The sequence below is a fragment of the Lutra lutra genome, chromosome 12 (assembly GCF_902655055.1).
Source record: "Lutra lutra chromosome 12, mLutLut1.2, whole genome shotgun sequence".
In the NCBI taxonomy this organism is placed as follows: domain Eukaryota; kingdom Metazoa; phylum Chordata; class Mammalia; order Carnivora; family Mustelidae; genus Lutra; species Lutra lutra.
The window spans coordinates 95,068,955-95,089,175 of NC_062289.1; the positions used below are offsets into that span (position 1 = coordinate 95,068,955).

Below are 20,221 nucleotides of genomic sequence, written 5' to 3' on the forward strand. Positions count from 1 at the left end.
GCAGGGGGCACAGGGAGGCAAACATGTGCCCTCTAGTTAACCCATCCCCCTTCCAAAATGCAGCTCTTTCTTTTATTCAACTTCGGTTAAGATCTTTGGTAACAGAGTTTATTAGAACAAAGGATTCTGTGGCTGAAAAGAGTTGAAAATCAGTGGATACACCATCAGTACAAGTGGGGACTAAGGATAGAAACAGGTAATTAGAAGAACTCTGTAAGGAGAGCCCCTTTCTCACCAGCAATCAGACAGCTGTACCTAACCCAACAATGGAATGCCACTTCTCACCCATTGGGTCAGAAAAACACTGAACACCAGTGGTGTTGTCAAGGATGGAGGGAAGCGGGGGCTCTCCTAGACCAAGATAGGAATGGAAACCGGTGCCGCATCTTGGACAAGGCATTTGGCAGCACCTGTGAAAGGCGAGGCGTGTACCTCCCACCCGGCGATCCCACTGGAAGGCACAACTGGCAGGACAGCCCCCCGCATCTGCAAAGACAAAAACACATGTGGGATCCCCTCGGAAATGTGTAAAAACACAGGGCCACCCAGCTCTGCGACCTGTGACCGCCTGCTGTGGCCCCCACTACTACCCAGAGGAACCCCAAAGTGGCTCCATCCTGGGGACACCCAGAGCCCATGAGAGGAAATCTGGGCTCACACCTCAAAAAAGTGAACTGCTTGTGCAAGTGTATCTCGCCCGGGCTGCTCCCCGGAGCTCAGAGCTCGCCCTCTTCATGTAGACCACAAAGCACAAGTGTGACCTTGGACCCAGCTCACCTCCACCAACAATTCACCGAGCAGGAATGGTTTCCACATCGGCTGAATGAGGCTAATCAAAGGAACTCCATAGCGATTTTTCAAAAGAAATCATTTACGTGAAAAGCCAGTTGGGAAATATTGACTCTTTCAGGATTGACGCCCCCATGTTCCAGGCCCTTGCCCCCCTACAAGCAAATTCTCCCTGAATATCCTCTCACTTGGCAGGAGTGACCCCTACCATTACTCCCCCACCAGCACTTACACGGACTCCCTTTTGTCACTTACAAACAACGCTGCCATGGGGTCTGAGCATAGGCCGGCTTCACAAAGCACTTCCAGGGCGAAGGGCAAGGACACATACAACGTTGGTCGACGTGGCCACCGGACCCTCCAAGAGGGCTGTTCATCTTCCCTCCAGTCTGCTGAAACCCAGACTATGCGAAGATCAAATCTAGACAAAGATAAGATGTTCTTATTTTATAAGAGGTCATGAAAAATTCACAGTGTTTCTGTTTCCCCCAATAACTCGCCCAGTCCTTCCAGCCAGAGCTCTGCTGTGGGCAAGGTGGTGAGGAAAGTGGCCCGCGGGCCCAGTTCAACTTAGGTGTGACAGAAGAAAGGACTTCCCAATAGGGAGGCGTCTCAGATGCTGGAGACAACCAAAGGTACCCCACAAATTCCTCCAGGGAACTCTTACAATGGGGGGAGAGGGGTACGTTGAGCTCCCTGGGAAGCATTAAAGTGGAGGTGGGGAAGAAGACAAAATCTCCCAAGACCTTCTCCTCCAAGAACTGAGTGGCTGTTTGTACTTCGGGGAAAATGGCCTCCTGCAGGCTTTCCCCTAGGTGCTGACAATATCACCTCCCACAGGATCGCAGAGTTTGGAGCCCACCAGCTGGCTGAAGTCCAAAGCAAGCCTCCTTCTTCCCTTTGCCAGAGACATAGCTGAAGACCAGGGAGGGCAACCGACTTGCCCCAGGCAGCAAAGACAGGGAAGGAGTAGAGCTGGATGACCCAGAGCCCCTACCTCCCCAGGGCCTCCCATCTGCAAGTTCACATCTCTGGAGAGCCCCAGGGCTGTGGGCTTGACTTCCAGATCCGGTGGACTCTTCGGAATCCCCACACATGCAGCATCCTGGGCAGGACCAAGGGCCCTGGGGTCCCAAGAGCCATCTGTCTGCTTCTTCACTCACCGTGTGACCTGGGGCTCTCAGGACTGTGGGAACAAAGGCTCCTGCGAGGTCCTGCTGCCTGGGGCTCCAACGCATGTCCTGCCAGCCCGAGGCAAGTGTATGCATGTGCCCTGATGAGCCCTGAGGGCCGGGGGCGAGCCCTGGGCTGTTGTCAGAGCCCTTTTTGCCTCCTTTCGGCAGCCAGACCACGGTCGCCACTGTGATGACACCTGCTCTCCCAGCTGAGCTACAGGGCCACGTGCAAGTGTGGGTGCCTTGGCCTTAGGCCTCTGCTCCCACACTGTTGTCCTGCATGCCTGCACTCATTCATTCATTCATTCACTCACTCACTCAGGAACAAGAGTGCATGCAGTGGTTAGACCACTGGCCCTGGGGGTCCAAAAGCCTCAGGAGGTTCAAAGGCCAGCTCAGGTCCTTTCTAGCTGTGTGACCTTGGGCAAGTTGCTTTACCTCTCTGAGCTTCCACTCTTCCTCCGTAGAAGGCGGATATCTGTGCCTCGCTCGGCTTTGTGAGGACCCAGTGTATAGAAAGCGCTTAGTGCTGTGCCGGGAACACAGTGGGTACTCAAGAAGTGATGGACACTGGGCCTGAGAGTGGGATTTAAACAGCGACCAAGGACAGAAGTAGGAGATTGGGGGCCAAGGAGGTTTTTCAGAGAGCCTCATTTCAACCCTCCCTAGGGTGGGTGCAGAGATGTCCTGCCTCCCAATGTCACCCTTCCTCTCTGCTCCTCAATCAAGGAGCAACTGGAAAGAAACTCAGCACTCCTTTCTCAGCAATCATTGAGCACCTACTGAGTACCCAGCTCTGTTCTGGGCTTTGACCCGCAGTGCTGGGCAGAGAAGCCGTAGAATCTCAGAGGTCAGAATAGCCTGTAGCAGCCTCTTCACTGCTTCCCAGCAGTAGGAACGACGAGATCCTTAGAAGAGTCAACAGAAATGGAAACATTTTTCTATCCTGGTCCCCGGGCCCTGAGCTCGAGGAGCATTTTCTTGTCTGAGTCTCACAACAGGACAGGACCTGTGCTCTCACAGGTGAGGTGCTGAGGCTCCGAAAGGAGGGGGGTGGGGTAGGGCAGAAGCTGCCCAAGGTCACACATCCTGGAAGTGGAATTGGAACTCGGATTTGACTCCCGGGTCTCTTGGAATGCAGACGTCTTACGTTCTCCCCCCTGCGCCTGAAGCAGTCTTCTGCCCAGAGTCAATGCTGAGAAGTATTTGGCTTGTTTTACAAATGGGAACCCAACAGAGAGGGGAGGAGTGGGGAGATAGTCCAGGTTACCTGGAACCTAATCCAGCTGGGTACCTCCACCCCCAGCATTTCCTGCTCCCCACAAATAGCCCTGGTGACTGCCCATGATGGGCCCAAGTCCCTGAGCTCCCCGACCCACGTTGCCAGCCACGTCTCCAGCCACACTCAGCCAGACAATGTCTAAGCTCTCACTGGGGTCACCACACCTCAGAGGGAGGCAGGGAACAGCTGCCCCATGACCTCCTGGCCCCCATCAGGCTCCAAATCCCTGCAGAGGAGCACATGGGCTTGGGGGGGGCGGCGGTGATCTCTGCCCAAAGGGCAGCATGAGCCTGTCTCTTCTCTGGAGCCTCATCCTTCACGCCCTCCTTGGGGTTCATGGGACTTCCCTGGCTGCTGGCCTTGTTCTGCTTTTACCAACATTTCCAGGACCCTCTGCCCTACTCCCACCCCAAGAAATCACTGATCCTTTTTTTTTTTTAAGATTTTATTTATTTATTTGACAGACAGAGATCACAAGTAGGCAGAGAGGCAGGCAGAGAGAGAGAGGGAAGCAGGCTCCCTGCTGAGCAGAGAGCCCGATGTGGGGCTCGATCCCAGCATCCTGAGACCATGACCCGAGCCAAAGGCAGAGGCCTAACCCACTGAGCCACGTAGGCGCCCCACCACTGATCTTTTGATTCTGAAGCTACTATACTTAGATCTGGAAAGAAGAGGTGGCTCTCAGAACAGCGAGACACTTGGAGACAGACCTTTGCCCTTTTTCTCCGGACACAGCACTTCACAGTTTATAGCTAACGGCAGCTTCCATTTATTGAGCACCATGGGGAGGCCTGTTCTAAGCACTGGAATTGAATGAACTCAACTTCCACTGCCTCTTTGACCTAGGAGCCATTATTCCCATTTCACAGATGAGGAAACTCAGGCCCAGAGAGGTGAAGTGACTCGCCCGAGGTCACTCAGCCGTGTGGTGGCCGCGCTGAGATTTCAACCCAGGCCGTGTGAAGCCTGTACCCCTAACCACCACCCCGCCCTGCCGTCCTGCACATCGTAAAGTGTATTCACAGCATTGTGGGGGTGGGAGGTGGAAACAGGGCAAGGGCTGTAGTCCCGGGACTTTATATGTGAAGAGCCTATAGTTCAAAGTGACTTGCCCAAAGTCATGCAGCTAGGAGGAGCCTAGCTGGGTCTCCTGGTTCCTTGTCTCTGTATCCCACTATCTCTCCCCCATCCCTTGCTGTCCCCAATCCTCCACCCCTGCACAATCTCAGTCCCTTTCCCCCCTCCAGACCCCCTAAGTGAGTCCGGTTCTCCAAACCCTAAGGCAGAGGCTGCAGGTGGCCACCCACAGACCTGGACCCTCCAGTCTTCCAGGGCACACCCGGGGTGTCCCTGTGGGGCCCCATCCAGTGGCAGGATGCCCATGCTGGGCACTGCAGAGCCTCTGACATCAGAGATCCTGGCAAGAGCGGATTTATGAGCAGCACTATTTTATACTTTGCAGCTGCCACTGTAAACCCTGGAACCGTTTGGGGAGGGGAGAGCAGCTGCAGAGGACCCCTGAGCCTTGGAGCCAATGCCAAATCCCTCCTGCTATTTCTGAGCAGCCGGAGGAATCCTGAAATTAAAACCGCTTGAAAAAAGGACAAATCCCTGTCCCACTCCACATCAGCCTGCTTCTTCCCCAACACCAGACGCAGAGCCAGAGCTAAAGCAGAGAAGAGCTAGACACAGCACAAGACTGCCCACCAGAGACCTGGATTCCTGGTCAGCTCTGAATGGGTCCCTGTCTGGTCCTCGAATGTCTAAGATGAAATGCAGGGGGCTGGTCTAGATCAGGATTTCTGAGACCCTCTGAGCTTCAGAAGTTCCCTACAATAACTGAACTCAAATATTCCTACTTCAAGATTCAGTGCTCCCACTCCTGGCTGTGTGACCTTAGACAAGTTACTTGACCTCTCTGAGTCTGTTGGCTTAATCTGTAAAATGGGGAGAAATAACAACCTTCTCATTAAAAAGGTCCATTCAAGGGAACTCTACTCCACAGTAAAAAGCAGTGAAATATTAATATACACAATAACATGAAAAAAATCTCAGAACAGTGCTGTGTGCAAAAAGCCAAGGAGTACACTGTGTGGTTCCATTTTTTTTTTAAAGATTTTATTTATTTATTTGACAGAGAGAGATCACAAGCAGGCAGAGAGGCAGGCAGAGAGAGAGAGAGAGGGAAGCAGGCTCCCTGCCGAGCAGAGAGCCCCATGCGGGACTCGATCCCAGGACCCTGGGATCATGACCTGAGCCGAAGGCAGAGGCTTAACCCACGGAGCCACCCACGCGCCCCTGGTTCCATTTTTTTAAAAGATTTTTATTCACTTATTAGTCTAAGAGAGAGCACAAGCAGGGAGAGGGGCAGAGCGAGAAGCAGGTTCCCCGCCTAGCAGGGAACCCAATACGGGACTCGAACCCAGGACGCTAGAATCATGACCTGAGCCGAAGGCAGCTGCTTAACCAATTGACCACCCAGGTGTCCCTATATGATTCCATTTATAAAATTTCAGAAAATAAAAATGAGTCATAAGGACAGAGGGCAGATCAATAGTGGTCTAGGGACTGAGGTGGGGGGGAACAGCCCGCAGAGATTGCAAAGAGGTAGGAGGAGATGGTCAGAGGAGATGGATATGTCTATTATCTTGACTCTGGCAATGGCTTCATGAATCTGCTCATCTATCCAAATTATCATGTTGCACATTTTAAATACGTGCAGTTACTGCGTGTCAATTATGCCTCCATAGAGCGGAAAATCTAGCGTCAGGAAAGCGCCAGACGCGCACCAGAGTGCATTTGTATATGGCAGCCCTTCCTGTTACCAATCACTGTGATTGCATCTAGATGATTCTTTGATTCATCTCCTCCTCTCATTTGCAGCCAATGTTTCGTTCTCAGTACCTGGCGCACAGTAGGTGCGCACTAGAGTCTGAGGCTGGGAACCAGTGTCTCTGACCTGGCAGCTGCTCTTTGGGCGCTTTGGAACCTGGGTTGCTGATTAATCCCAGCTGGGACAGACTCATGGGGCCCGAGGCTCTCTGCATGAGCACCGAGACAGGAGGCCCCCCTGGCACTGGGCAGTCACAGCCAACACCCCGAGGGGGAGGGTGGGCCCCGTGATGAAATGCAACAGACACCCCAACACCAGTAAAAAGGCTCAGCCTTTGCACGCACAAACAGGTTCTTAACATGAAGCAGGAGGCTCAGGGCGGAAGAGCCCGGCTTGAGGAGCTGGCCAGGCCCGGGGTTCAAATCCCAGTTATGCCCATCTGTGTGACATGGGCCAAGCCTCTGCACCCTGTTTCCTCATCTGCAAAGTAGGGGATCACGAGATTGCTCATGTCTCTGTGGGGAATGTGGGGAGGGTTAAGAGGGGACGTGGATGCACTGGCGCAGAGGGCTTCCCTCAGCCGCAGACGCATGCACGCATGCGCACTCGCAGGGCACCTACTGCGTGCCCGGCGCCCGGCCCGGTGTTGGGGGGACAGTGGTAGACAGCCCCCCAGGCTGTGACAGTTGCCCAGCCGTACCCTTGGACACTCTGATTTCATCGGTCTGGGTGAGGGGGGTGCCTTGTTGACTCGGTCGGTAGAGTGCGCGACACTTGATCTTGGGGGCGTGAGTTCGAGCCATGAATGAATGAATGAATGAACGAATAAAACAAATAAATAAATAAATGGTCTGGGTGGCGCCCGGGAGTTACGCCATTACAAAGCTCTCGGACAACCGCAGTCTGCAGGCTGAGACCCCTGCCAAGTAGAGTAGGATCATCTCTTTATGCTCAGGGAAATGAAAGCCCAGAGAGGTGAGGCCATTCACCCAAGGCCGCACAGCTAAGAAAGGGTAGAGCTGGCATGGACACTGGCAGTCTCCCCCTCCTCAACCCCTCCCCCCCAGGCCCAAACTACATAAATCACCCCAAGAGGGTTCAAGACAATGTGCCCTGAGACCTGAGTTCTGCCCCTCCTGCTCCTGCCTTAGACATGACCCCCAGCCAGCGAATGCCCAGCCCCTGGGGTTAATCAGAGAAAGTCACGGCACATGGAAGAGGTCCCTTCAGCACCCCACAGACCCCCTGCACACTTCCCCAGAAGGCCCCATTTCCACACTGAGCTAGAGGCTGTGTCTTTAGGTGGTTTTGTTCCCCCTCCCCCTCGTTTTTTAGGGAGAGAAGCAGCAGGCTTGGTCCGGGAACAGACTCCCAGGCTGAGGGCAGCTGTGTGGTTTTACAAGGCCTGGGACAGTGGGGGCCTGTTCAGACCTGGCAGATTCCCGGATTCCTGGGAACAGTGGAGCCCCCCCACACCCACCCTCCAGCTCAGGTCTCCCCCTTGCTCAGCCCCAGCCTATACGGGCCCCCAGCCCATCTCCCCCTAGGCTCGCCCTCCGCTGGTGCCCGGCCAGATGTGTGCCCACAGAAGGCCCCTCTGGTAACTCCGTCAAAAATGTGGGAGCACCCTGGAGGGGCTCTAAGCAGGAGTGAGGCCTTGGTCTCTCCAGCGCAAAGGCTTCATTCACGCATTCATTCGTCCAAGCAGCTGTCCAAGCCGTGGAGGACTCACTCTAGAATCAGACGATGGGGCTGGGATCCTGGCTCTGGGACCTAGGCAATGGACGCCCCCTCTGCGACATGGGAACAACAGCGGGTCCCTCTCCCCAGTTGGGAGTCTCAACAAGTAAATGACATTCATTGCTCAGAGCAGGGCCTGGGACATCACAGATGCTCATGAGCTGTGAGCAGTTAGGAGTAGTGTTGAGCGCAGGGGAGTCTGGGTGGGTGCTGTCGGGGAGAGCAGGGGACATCTAGGCTGGAAGGTAAAGGAGGAAGGGGAGTTAGCTGGACAAGGAGTGGGGTAGAAGGGTGTCCTAGGCAGAGGGAATAGTAATTGTTAAAGCTCAGAGGTAAGGGAGAGGTTGATGCTGGTTCTGAGCTCAAAATACCTCCTGAGTCCCCGCCCCCATCAGTCCCAGGGGACATGGGCTGTAACTAAGGCCTCATACTTCATGTCCTCCAGCGGAACCTGTTGACAATTAATGGGGAGCCACTGACCTGGAAGCTGCTAATTGCAAAGTCATCCCTGCCTGCTCCCCAGGAATCTCTAACATCTGCTTCTGTGTTACCTGAGTTTTATCTGCTATGCAGGTCAGTGCGTACCCCAGCCACCTCCAATCACCTAGGACCCTTCAGGAGCGGTCACACACAGAGAGGCTGAGTGATTTGGTCAGAGCCACACAGCATTCAGGGATTCACATTGGATTTTCCCTACATTCTTGGGAGGGAGTCGGTCTGGGCTGAGAAAGGGAGGGCCTTTCCCCGCTGCGAGAGACAGAGGCCATTGTGTGTTATGAAACTCAAACCCGGCCCCCTCTGAAAGGATGTGGGGTCAGCGGAGGAGAGGGATTGGGGGGGTGGCCTCCCTGCCCCCCTCACTCTGGGGGATCCAGCCCATGCTCCCAGCCCAGCCACATCTGGATTCCAGCTGGCAACTCCAGGGAAGGGGGCGGGGGGCCATGGCCTCAGGAACTTGCCATCAAAGGCAAGGAAGAGCCTGGTGGGCGAAGAGACAAAGGCCAAGGCCGCCTCCCATCCCAGGCTAAGGGTGCCGGGAGCATGGCATTGTCCGTGAGCCCTGTTCTAGTCCTCTGCCACTCTGCCAGCGAATGGGAGACTGAGCCGGGAGACTGGGCTCGTGTTCCCTGGAGAAGGAGGCGGGTAGATCTCCTGCAGCCACAGCGCATCACAGAACTGCTCTTGGAGGCCGGGTCTGCATGGCCGCAAGCCCAGGGCTGGACTCAGCCTTGGGGGCAAGAGCCCCTGCCACGTTCCCAGAGGGGATCCCGTTCTGCCCTCCTTTCACAAATCATCTCATTCAGCTTCTCAGGCCTGCCTGATGTGTCTCCCCCAGAAAGCTACCCCACGCCATGGAACAGCCCAGAAGAAATACCCTGCCCCCACCCCCATCAGCAGACTCATTCCTCCCTCAGAAAACCAGCGACACTCAGGCCAGAATAAAGGTTTATTGTGCTGGTTTGCTACATCTCAGCACCTAAAAAGTTGTGCAGAGGTTGGGGGGGTGCCAGATGGAGGGATGAGGAAGAGAAACACCCCCAGAACCTCCCCCAAATTAGGACGGAGCTCAGGCTCCCTTGTCAAAGGCTTAAAAATGCTGTGAGCAAAGGCTGCCAGACAACACACGTGAGCAAAGGGTCGGGGGCCAGGGCTCCCCTGCTCCAAGCTGGGCGTTAGAAACCCTCCCCTACCCTCTCACACTGCTCCCAGAGTGGGGCCCCCTCACACACAGCCCCCTAGCTTCTGGGCAGCTTTGGAGGCCTGACAAGAAAGGTTCAATTCATTCATCCCATGCCCGTAGCAGTAACGGGATGAGAAATTCGTCCCCAGACAGAGATGCTTGGCACAGCTTGGGCGGGCCTGAGCCCCTGGACCCACGCCCCTAACCCCAGAGCGACCGCAAATTGGGGGGCACCTTCAGGAACATTTGGGGCAGTAATTTCCAGAGTGTGTTCTGCAAGACTTTACTCTGTAGCTGTGAAAAAAAAAAAAAAAAAAAAGTGCCCTATGGTCAAAACCAGATTCCACAGCGGCGTTTACTGAAGTATTTGCAGAGCCCTGGGGTGCTCTAAGAGGGGGTACAGGGAACAGAGAGGCAGTGTCTCCTCAAATCCTTTTGGCCCCCCAAATCCTTTTTCCACTGAGTAGCTCCGGGAACCCAGCCCTGAACAGGCTCACTTAGGGACCCATAGTGATGTGTGCACAGACCCCTTGGAAACTTCCTGCCTCCCCAGGCCCATTAATGCAGTCGCTATCACTGCTTCCACCCTAGGGGCCTCAGCAGGTCCCATTCACCCTTGTCCCAAACTCCTAGTTACTCTGACGTGTCTTCCCTACCTCCATGGAAAAGCGACAATGTTGGCACCATCACAGGGGACTTGTGGCCTATGTTTGCCTGAGTGATGGGGCCAATTTTGTGGGATGAAGCGTCACGGATATAATGGGGATCCTTCCCATTCCCCCTCCCCAGAGGCGCTGTTTGGGATTCAGCCCTTTGGGGCCACAGGGGCAAATAGTCCTGGAGCCCGGGGAGATTCTTGGAGTACACCAGAGACTAGCATCTCTGCCTGCAGTCAGGGGTGGCCAAGGAGGGGGTGTCAGGGAGCCGTAAGGGACAAGGGCCTTTTCACACCCACAGAGGTGACCACAGGGGTCCAATAGTCAGGGCCGGCAGCCCCAGAGGACTGTTAGACCTTGGGGGCAACACTGCAAGCACAGGGGCTCTCAGGGGGATCAGCAGCTCCCCTGGCATCCTGGGCTAACAAAGGAGCCTCTCTGGGCTCACCTTGGCCTTGGCCTTGGCCAGCCTCCCACACCCCCTCCTCTACCACGGGGCTTGGCTCCTCCTGCCCCTCTGGTTTCGGTTTCTCCTCTGCTGCCGGGCTCCCACGTCCCTGGGCCTCCTGGTCCGCCTCACGGCCTCCGCTCTCCTCTCCCTCAGACTTGCTCTCCATCCTGGCTCCGTCTCCGCCCTCCAGCGCCACTCTGGCGGGGGACTTGAGGTTCTGGGTGGCAGCGAGGATGTCAGCCTGGAGCTGCTGGGACGAATCCAGGGCCTCCTCCTGCCGGCCGTCGGGAGCCCGGTCGGGGACCTCGCTGAAGGCCTGCGGGCCGCCGGCCCGGTCACTCTGGTCCACGTACTTCTTCTTGGGGAAAGACGAGGGATAGTAGGCTGAGGCCTTGTGCTTCTGGCGGGTGATGAGCGCCGCGCAAACAATGAACATGAGCAGGAACACCAGGGAGCCCACCACAGCGATGAGCATCACATACTGGCGGAAGAAGTCCACGATGCCATCCAGGAAGTTGGTGGGGGGCTTGGGGCCTGCCAGGGGCGTGGGTGGGGGCCCCAGCGATGTAGGGCTGAGGGCCGGCGTCCGGGGCGGTGGGAGGCTCGGGGACGAGGCTGACGAGCCCTCGGCTTCCCCGCTGCCCCCTGTGTCCTCCAGATAGGTGGCCTTCAGGGGTGCAGAGTAGGCCACCACGGGCAGCGCCCTGAGGAGCAGCAATAGAGACACCACCAGCCTGGGCACTGCCGCCGACACCATCCTGTCCGAGCGAGACCTGTGAGGCAGCGAGGCAGGAGAGAGCGCGGGGTAGAACTCTGGGGTGTCCGGGGACACAGAGCAGATCCTAGCCAGGGCCACTTCCCTGGACCCCATTCACTCTACATGGGGTTCTTGTCTGCCCCTCCACTTCATCCTGAGACCATCCCAGTGAGGCACCCCACTTCGCCCTGAGGGGACTGACTCTTATTTACCTCGGCATCCTCAGGGTTTCATACCACATCTGGTATACCATAAGTGCTCCATAAATGCACCTTGGCTGAATTAATAATAATTTACCCTTTCATGGCTTACCAAGTGCCAAATAGTATTTTGAGTTTCTTAAGTAGAATTTCACTGAATCCTGGGAACCACCCAAAGGGGGAGGTACTATTATTATCCCCAGGTTCCAGGTATGGAAACTGAGGCTCAGAGGAGGGAAGTCACTGTCAGGCAAGAGCAGGGGTTTGGGGCTAGGCACGGACGGTGAAATGGTCAGTTGGGCTGGGAGTAAGTAAGAAATGGAGCAATGGAGGGAGCCGACCCCTCCTCTTCGGGGGACCCCTCCCCAGCAGCCCCTGGCCCTTCTGTGGTCCCAGTACCCTTCTCCCGGAGACTCATGCGTTTTGAAGCTTCCAGACTCCATGAGCTCAGCAGAGGGCTTGGATGTCAGGAGCGTGGCTAACCCTTACATTAAGGCGCAAAGCAGGGCCTGGAGGCCTGGGAGGGGGTGGAGGGACCCTCGTGCCTGAGATGAAGCTGGAGCTGAGTCCACCACTAAATGGGAACCAGATGAACCCCGCCCTCCCCCCTCCCCCCTGCTGGAAGGCTGCTCCCGCCATGAACCCCCAGACCCCATCTGGCCCAGACAGCCCGGCTGACTAATACATTCCGCATGGTCCAGGTTTGCAGAGGAAGCTGGCTCCTAAAACACGGGCTCTCCCCACCAGCCCGAAGGGGGCTGGGCCCTCAGACAAGCCCAGCAGCCCTTTTCTGTGCCCCTGGTGGGCTGTCTGTCCCTGAGAATCCCCTTCTGACCTGGGTGGGGCTCGAAGCGTCAAGATGAAAAAGCCTGGGGATCCCCTGTCTGACAGTCTCTCCGAGTTGGGGGAACAGGGGCCTGGAAGCAGAGCCAGGTCTTGGGCTAGAAGGGGAGGTCGGGTTCCCCACATCTGTGCTGTGTGTCCCTTCAGGGGCCCAGTCCTCAAGGCCTGCTCCCTAAACCTGCTGGCAGTCCCGGCCACACAGGTCACCATGGGGACTTGGGGAGTGAGGTAGTTATGATGTCAGGACACTGAGTGGCTTCTTCCAACTGACCTGAGGCCCCCCAGTTAAGTAGCACTAATTGAAATTAATTGTACTGACGTCAATTTGGACACACTGGCTCAGATGACCAAGAAAACCCAAAGGTAATTCCAGGACATAAAAAGAGGCAAAACTACTCAGAGGTTTGTTTTAAATGAGCTGACAATCCTGGGCTCTGACGGTGGGGAGGAAGCCCCCACCCTCTTTGCTGGGGCTCAGCCCTAGAGAAGCCCTAGAGCTCCACCCTGGGGTTCAATGCTGTTGAGGGGCTGGGGGTGCCCAGACAGACAGTGACTTGCCCAAGGACACACAGATGGTGCCTGTCAGAGCTGGGACTTGAACCTTCCTCTGGGTGAGTCTGAGAGTCCACACGCTTGCACCACACACACGTACATACTTACAGACACACACACCGCACACAAACACACTCACACACATACACAGACATACACACCACACACACACCCATACATACATGCACACACACAGCATACACACACACCTATGACACACACACGCTCCCCTTCTATACGTGCACACACCCACATTCACACATATACATACTACACACATACACACACAGACCCACACACAGACAGACAGACACACACCACACACGTGCTGTCATGTGCCCTGGGGCAACCCCCAAATGAGCTGGCACCCCTGGATGACACCATGCATCAGCCGGAAGGGTCCTTCCTCACACCCCACACTGAACGTGTTAGCAAAGGTCCCTGCAGATGGCTTTGACCTTTGGGGTCTTGGTCCATGGGTCACCTCCCTGCCTCCTGCAAGTCAAGCCTGAGAGAGATCTTTGGTGTCGGGGGCCGAGGCTCCTCCCCACCGACGACAGCTATGGGCAGACTTGGGGGACTCCCCCTGGGTCCAGCTCTGCAGGCGGCTCTCTTTGGGCCTCGTTGTCCCTGCCTGTAAATCGGGGGTCGGTGGGGAAATGATCACAGAGCCACAAGGGCTGGGGGAGATGACAGGTGGAAAGTGTCTGGCACAGGGAAGCTGTGCTTTGCAGGAAAGGTCGGGCTCGAGAGCAGCCCCTTTTTTACTCCAGCAGAGCCCAGCACTAGCCCCATCTTCCCACCAGGCGGGCGGACGGTTACCTTCACTCTATGTGTAGACTGGGTCATCGCCCCCCGCCCTGGGCGGTGACAACCTTTACACCTGCTGAGTGAAGGCTCAACTCCAGCCACCCCAGAATCCATGGTACATGTGTGTGTTTGTGTGTGTGCACAGACAGATACACACACACACACAGACACACATAGACTCACACAGAGACACACAGACTCACACAGACACACACACAGACTCACAGAAACACACAGACACACACACAGACACAGACACAGACTCACAGAAACACACAGACACACACACACACAGAGACATATACCGAGACGTACACAGACACACACACAGACACAGACACACACAGACTCACAGAAACACACAGACTCATAGAAACACATAGACACAAACACAGATATACACACATACACACAGAGACATACACTGAGACGTACACACACACACACACACACACACACAGACTCACAGAAACACACAGACTCACAGAAACACATAGACACACACACAGATATACACACATACACACAGAGACATACACAGACACACACACAGACATACAAACACACGGACACACACCCACACACACACACACACACACATGACAATGAGCTGGACACAGGGAAGAGCCCCCTTCTCCCTGGACCCTTGGGGTGAAGGACAGAGGCTCAGGAAAGGGGCCACACAAAGGTATCACTGGCTCTTAGAGGCCGAGACCCTGACTCTCAGGTCCCCCATGCCCCTCCTGGGAAAGGTGCAGGCAGAGCGTGGGGAGCTGGCCAGACCTCAAAGGCAATGGCTGTGTGGCCCTTCATGATGAGCCCCTGCCCCATCTAGGCCTCAGTTTCCCCTCCATACAGTGGGCATGTTGGCCCAGGCAGCCCCGAAGTTATCAGTGAGCCCATCAGCTGTCTCCACCTCCTTCTGGGAGACAGTTGACCTCTCTTCCCGAGACCTAATATTTTCCAGGGCTCAGAAACTCACAGGCCACTGGGAGCTTCGGTCAGGCCAACCCTCTCATTTTAGCCAAGAGGAAAATCAGGTCTGAGACCGGGAATGGACGGCCCAGGGTCTAACAACCAAAGGAGAGCTGGTCGGAGCTCCGCCCAGCTATGCGTCCTGGGGTCAGCATGTCATCTGTGAGCCTCGGCTTCCACATCTGTGCAATGGGTCTAAGGGCCACCTCCCTTGACTGTTGTTAGGACAAGAAACAGCAGTGCCGGATGGGAGGGGGTATCAACTCTTGGGCCCCACATGACGATGGAGTAGGACCTTCCTCTAGAGCCCATCTCACTCAGGGTTTGGGGTTTTGGAGGTGATGAGCACCCCCAGAGGTCAGGAAATATGCCAATAATGCAAATCCACCCCCAGGGCCTAGGAACCTGGGGCCGAAGGGCCAGAGCCTCTGCCCCACCCCCACCCGGAGACTGGTGGCCAGCGGGGGAGGGGCAGCCCACGAAAACCTGGCTTCAATTAGTGGCTTTTAGGGGAGGAGGGTCTGGCTGAAGTGTTACCCCCACCCCACCCCAGGGCAGCCAAGGACAGGGACTCAGGCCCCTTGGAAGGGAGGCCTGAAGAGGGATGGGGAGTCCTGAGGCTCAAAATATACACCCACACAAAGCAGCAGCAGCAGGGACACACAATATACAGACACACAACACAGACACACTAACCTGTCTCACAACACACACACACATTCACACTCACACTCACACAGCAACAGGGATACACAAAGCCCAGACACCCCAGAAAGTCCGCAGAGCCCACCAGCACAGACACACAGAGGAGGCACAGCAGACCCACAACGGACTGATTCTCTGGCCACAAGAGCACAGACATAGTCCCCTGTCACACACTGGGGCCCCCACAGACCACAGACAGCGGGACGACCCGGGCCACACGACCCTCCTGCTGACCCTGGGACAACCACCCTGGTATCCACTTTTTGAGAACACAGCTGCTCCCTTTAGGCCACAACTGCACGCATGCCCCCATGCACGCGGGAGCACACACACACACACACACACTCATGCGCGCGCGCGGGACGCCCCACACACCGGACACAGAGAAGGTGCACACACATTCCACCACCGGAACCCTGAGCACAGAGCCAAGCGCGCGCACACAGCCTCCAGCACACACTCAGAAGGCACAGGAACTTAGAGAAGCCCGCAAAGTGCGGGCACCGGCTCCCAGTCCCCAAACCCCCAGCGCCCCCAGGCTCCCGGGGAAGAGGGGCAGCCGGGACTCACCAGTCCGTCCTTCCGTGCACAGGCCTGGGTGCTCCCACCAGGTGGAGCGACAGGGAGTGCCAGCTGCTGCTGCTCCGGCTGGCGCCGCCGCCACCCTCCTGCCCCCGCCTCCCGCCTCCCTCCTCCCTCCTCCCGCCTCCGTCCCGGGGCTGCTGCGGGGCCAGCTTGATTCCATTAAGAGGGTTTGGGGTGGGGACAGGGGAGGGGCGGGGCTGAGCTCGGCCACACACGATCCCCCCACCCTGCTCCCAGCTCCCACTACTGCCAGTGCCCCTCCATTGCTGGGGAACTCCAGATGGGGCACTTTCTCCCCGACCCGGGGTCCCCAGCGCTGGCCCAGGCAGACAGACAGACAGACAGACAGGGCTGTCCTGCAGCACGGCCCCTCCAGAACAGCAAGCTGGGGGCCTGCCTCCCTTCTGAGGGGGCCAAGGTCAGGGAGGTTCAGGGGCCCCTGGGGGTGAGCAGGAAAATCCCCCGGCCCTGGTTCCAGCTGTGACTCAGGTTTTCCAGAGGCTGGGGTGCAGGGTGAGAGCAAGCGGCCAGCTGGAGGGTATGGGCCTGGGCAGGGAGCAGAGCCCAGGCACCCACTGTCGGGCCGTGGTCCGGCTCTTCCCTCATCCGGGCCTCAGTTTACTTATTTGCCAGGGTGGGCAGGAAGCTGTCTGGGCTCCCTCTGGCTCTGACACTCTCACATCCGCTGCCTGAAGGCACCCCAGATGGAGAAGCCCCAGCAGGAGCCCGAGGGCCCCATTTCACAGGTGGGCACAGTGAGGCAGGGTGTAGTCCAGGGGCTCAAGCAGGAAATGAAGGCAAGCCAGTAGTAGCCGCGGGCGCTGGGATCTCTGGCTGACCTGAGGACTCCGGAGGGTCAGCGGACCTTTGCATTCATTCATTCACGCACCCCTTCATTCGTTCATTCAGCACATGCTCCATGAACATCTGTAGCGTGCCAGGCACCGCGCCAGTGGGGTTTCAGAGGTAAATCAGACACATGCCAGCCCCCGAGGAGCTCTCACGCAGAGACATTATTACTCTCTTACAAAACAGAAAAGGGTCCATAGCAGGAGAAGCATCAGGCCAAGGGCTTGGGGGACCCCAGAGCAGGCAGAGGTCCCCTGAGAGGAAGAGGCAAGGAAGTTGTCCTGGAGGACGTGGCTGTGAGCCAGCAGAGTCTGGACAGGAGACCCAGGAGAGGCATCCTGGTTGGAAGGACCTGCATGGATGAAGGCAGAGGGGCCCGAAGGCCATAGTGTGATTATATGAGGTTGGAACATGAGGTGGACAAGAAGGGAGAGCAGGTAGGGCTGAAGTCAGTGAGAGCCAGGCTAAGGTGTCAGAACATCACTCATCCATGAGGCAGTAGGGAGCCACAGAAGGTATGGGGCAGGGAGAGTGCCTGAATCCACAGCTTCAGCCCACCCTTCAGGAACCAGGACTCCAGATTATTGTCATTCCTTCCAGCGGTCCCAGCAAGCCCTACTCACCTCCAGAAAGGGGGACAACAGCTGTTTGTTTGGAAAATAAAACCGGAGTTCCTATTTTTTCTTGGGATCACCCCCAAACCCTACATCCTCAAGGAAACGGACGACTGCCCACCGGGGGACGCACACTGACACACGCACCCCCAGGTGTGAGATGCCGCCCCCACACATGACCACATGTTGCCGTCACTGTACCCGCTTTCCAGGTGGCCAGGGGATATCCAGGGCACCAGGGGAGGAGTCCCTCTGCTAAGTCTGAGGGCCACAGGGACTCTGACCCCAAGAAATCAAGAGTCAGGGGACACAACCCTCCCAGACAGGGCCTGCCCCCAGTTGGGACAGCCCAGATGCCCCAGCCTGAGTCAGGGTCCTGTTCTGTGCTCCTCTTTTGGTAGCAAGCACACAGACCTGGGCCCAAGTCCTGCCTCCACCAAGTCCTCCCTCCCACGGAGGCTCTGTTTTGTCATCTATAAACCGAGGATAGAGACTCTCTTGCTCACAAGACTGCTGGGAAGTCAGAGGAGCGGGAGGGCAGGAAATTGCCTGCATGCCAAATGTATGAGTTTCCTACAGTTGCTGTAACAAATGACCAAACTCAGTGGCTTAGATCAACACACATTCATTATCTTAACGGTTCTGGCAGTCGGAAATCAGAAGTGGGTCTCGCTCAGCTGAAAGCACGGTGTTGGCAGAGCTCCATGCATCCTGGAGTCTTCGAGGTGGAGGGAATCTAGAAGCCGCCTACAGTCCTCAGCTTCTAGGCTCTTCCTCTGGAAGGGGGCTGAGTCCTCAGGCTACTATCTCTCTGGCTCTCTTCCAACCTCTCTCCCAATTTCAAGAACCCTTGGGATGACATTGAGCCTACCCAAGTAGCCCAGGATGAGCTCACCATCTACTCTCCTTAACTTAATCCCATCCGCAAAGCCCTTAGGCCGTGCCGAGTGACACATTCCTATCCACAGGTTCCAAGGATGGGGATGGGGCCATTTCTGGGGGAGGGTCATACTCGGTCTCCACACTGAGATTGAGTAATATTACTTGTTTCCTGCACAGATGGAGTCATCCCGCCAAATCTGCCAAAGCGCAGTTTTCCTCCCCTCCATGAATGCTTGGGGAAAGGTGGGAAAGCCCATTGGACAGATGTACAGACTGAGGTTCCCAGCAGCGTGACCTCATCGGGATCCAACAGCATGTGGGGACCCAGACCTCTTTCTTCTTCACCAGCCCCTGTGTCTTACCTGGAAATGAAACTGCCAGGCCGGGGACCCTCCCACCACCAAGGGGCCCATTCCCCACAGGAGGGCCCCTGTGCTCTCAGACCTATCAGACACGTCAGCACACATGCACATGCACACAGAGACACACATGCTCTCCTGAAGCCAAATGTCCCAACCCTCAGTGTGAGCACAGCAAGAATGTCGGTCCCCCAAGAGAAAAAAAGACCCCTGAGCTCCAGCCCTAGCTCATGCGTCAACTGTGGGGGTCCGGGCAAATCCCTGCCCCTCTCTGGGATGCAGCTGAATGTGGGGTTGGGCTCCATGTCTGTCACAAGCCTGCCGACACTGAGGTTCCCATGCTCTAACATTCTGCCCTTCCTCCGTTCTAGAAATTCCTCTTGACATTTACTTTATCTCCAGCCAGGATCAGGCTCTGGGAGACAGTGACAAGCAAACACAGGCACAGAGCTTACAGAGTCAAAGGAGACCTGCAGTAAACAAGTAAACAAACAGATGAATATCTAACTGCACACTGCGCTAAGAGTTGGGATGGGGCAGTTCTGGTGCTGTAGGAGGTTAGTCCGGTCCCAGAACTCATGGGATCCTCCATGAGGAGGTAACAGTAGAGCTGCTCATGAAGATGAGGAGGAGGTGGTATCTAGCAAGGCAAGGGTGCAAGAGGATTCCCAGCAGGGAGAATAGCACATACAAAGGCCCTGAGGTAGATGGCACCCAGCACCTTCAGAACAGCTCCTGAAGGTTATTATCGATTAAGAGTAGATGAGCCATAATAATACATTATATGTTAATAAAAATAATTTTTTTTAAAAAGCCTGATGATTCACAGACCTGTACCCCTGGGGCAAGTAATACATTATATTTTAATAAAAATAATTTTTTTAAAAAAAGAGTAGATGAGCCAGGTCTGCCGGGTCTGTGTTGTGCATGGCCATAATGCCAGCATCTAGGACAGTGCCTGGCATATAATAGGTACTCAATAAATGCTTATTGATATGTGCACGACCACTCTGACCTCCCTACTTGCATTCCCAGGTTTGACAACCATATGCTCTGAGAGTTTGCTCTTGTCATTCTCTCTGTCTCTCCGAGGGTCTCACATTCTACACTCTCCAGTCCTGGGACCTGCTGTGGGGCCCAGGCATGGTCCTGTGCCCCACACCACCATGGCTCCAAGGAGCGCGGGCAGGCCTGTGGCACCGAATAGGCCAGGCCACTCGTTTGCAACCTATAATCCAGCCTCAAGGCAACTCAGAGACCCCACCCTGTGCCCGCTGTGCAATTAAAAGCTTGCTCCCGCCCAACTGAACAGCCGAGGCCGAGGAGGCAGAGAAGGGGAGGGAAACCCCCCACACCTTGAGTCTCTGCCAAGGTCCTCCCCAGTGGAGCCTGGGGTGGCCTGGCCCACCACAGCCCCCAGCTCCAGCCTCTGCTGGGTTCAGAGCCACCTCTAATTACCCAGCCCTCAGGCCACTGGGGCCTG

General features: G+C 56.1%; 1 protein-coding gene across 1 annotated transcript; it reads right to left on the minus strand.

Moving 5' to 3' along the window:
• Positions 1-9,248: 9,248 nt before the first annotated feature.
• TMEM119 (transmembrane protein 119) lies at positions 9,249-16,164 on the minus strand. The gene is made up of 2 exons (XM_047698184.1): positions 16,018-16,164; positions 9,249-11,374 (listed from the first exon to the last, which is right to left on the minus strand). Exon 2 carries the CDS (start codon positions 11,362-11,364, stop codon positions 10,507-10,509), a length of 858 nt encoding a protein of 285 aa, XP_047554140.1. The 5' UTR covers positions 11,365-11,374; positions 16,018-16,164; the 3' UTR covers positions 9,249-10,506.
• Between the last annotated feature and the right edge of the window lie 4,057 nt (positions 16,165-20,221).

Bases quoted from the DNA above. Each gene is read 5' to 3' on its own strand.
- TMEM119 (XM_047698184.1), bottom strand. From the start codon at position 11,364: ATGGTGTCGGCGGCAGTGCCCAGGCTGGTGGTGTCTCTATTGCTGCTC.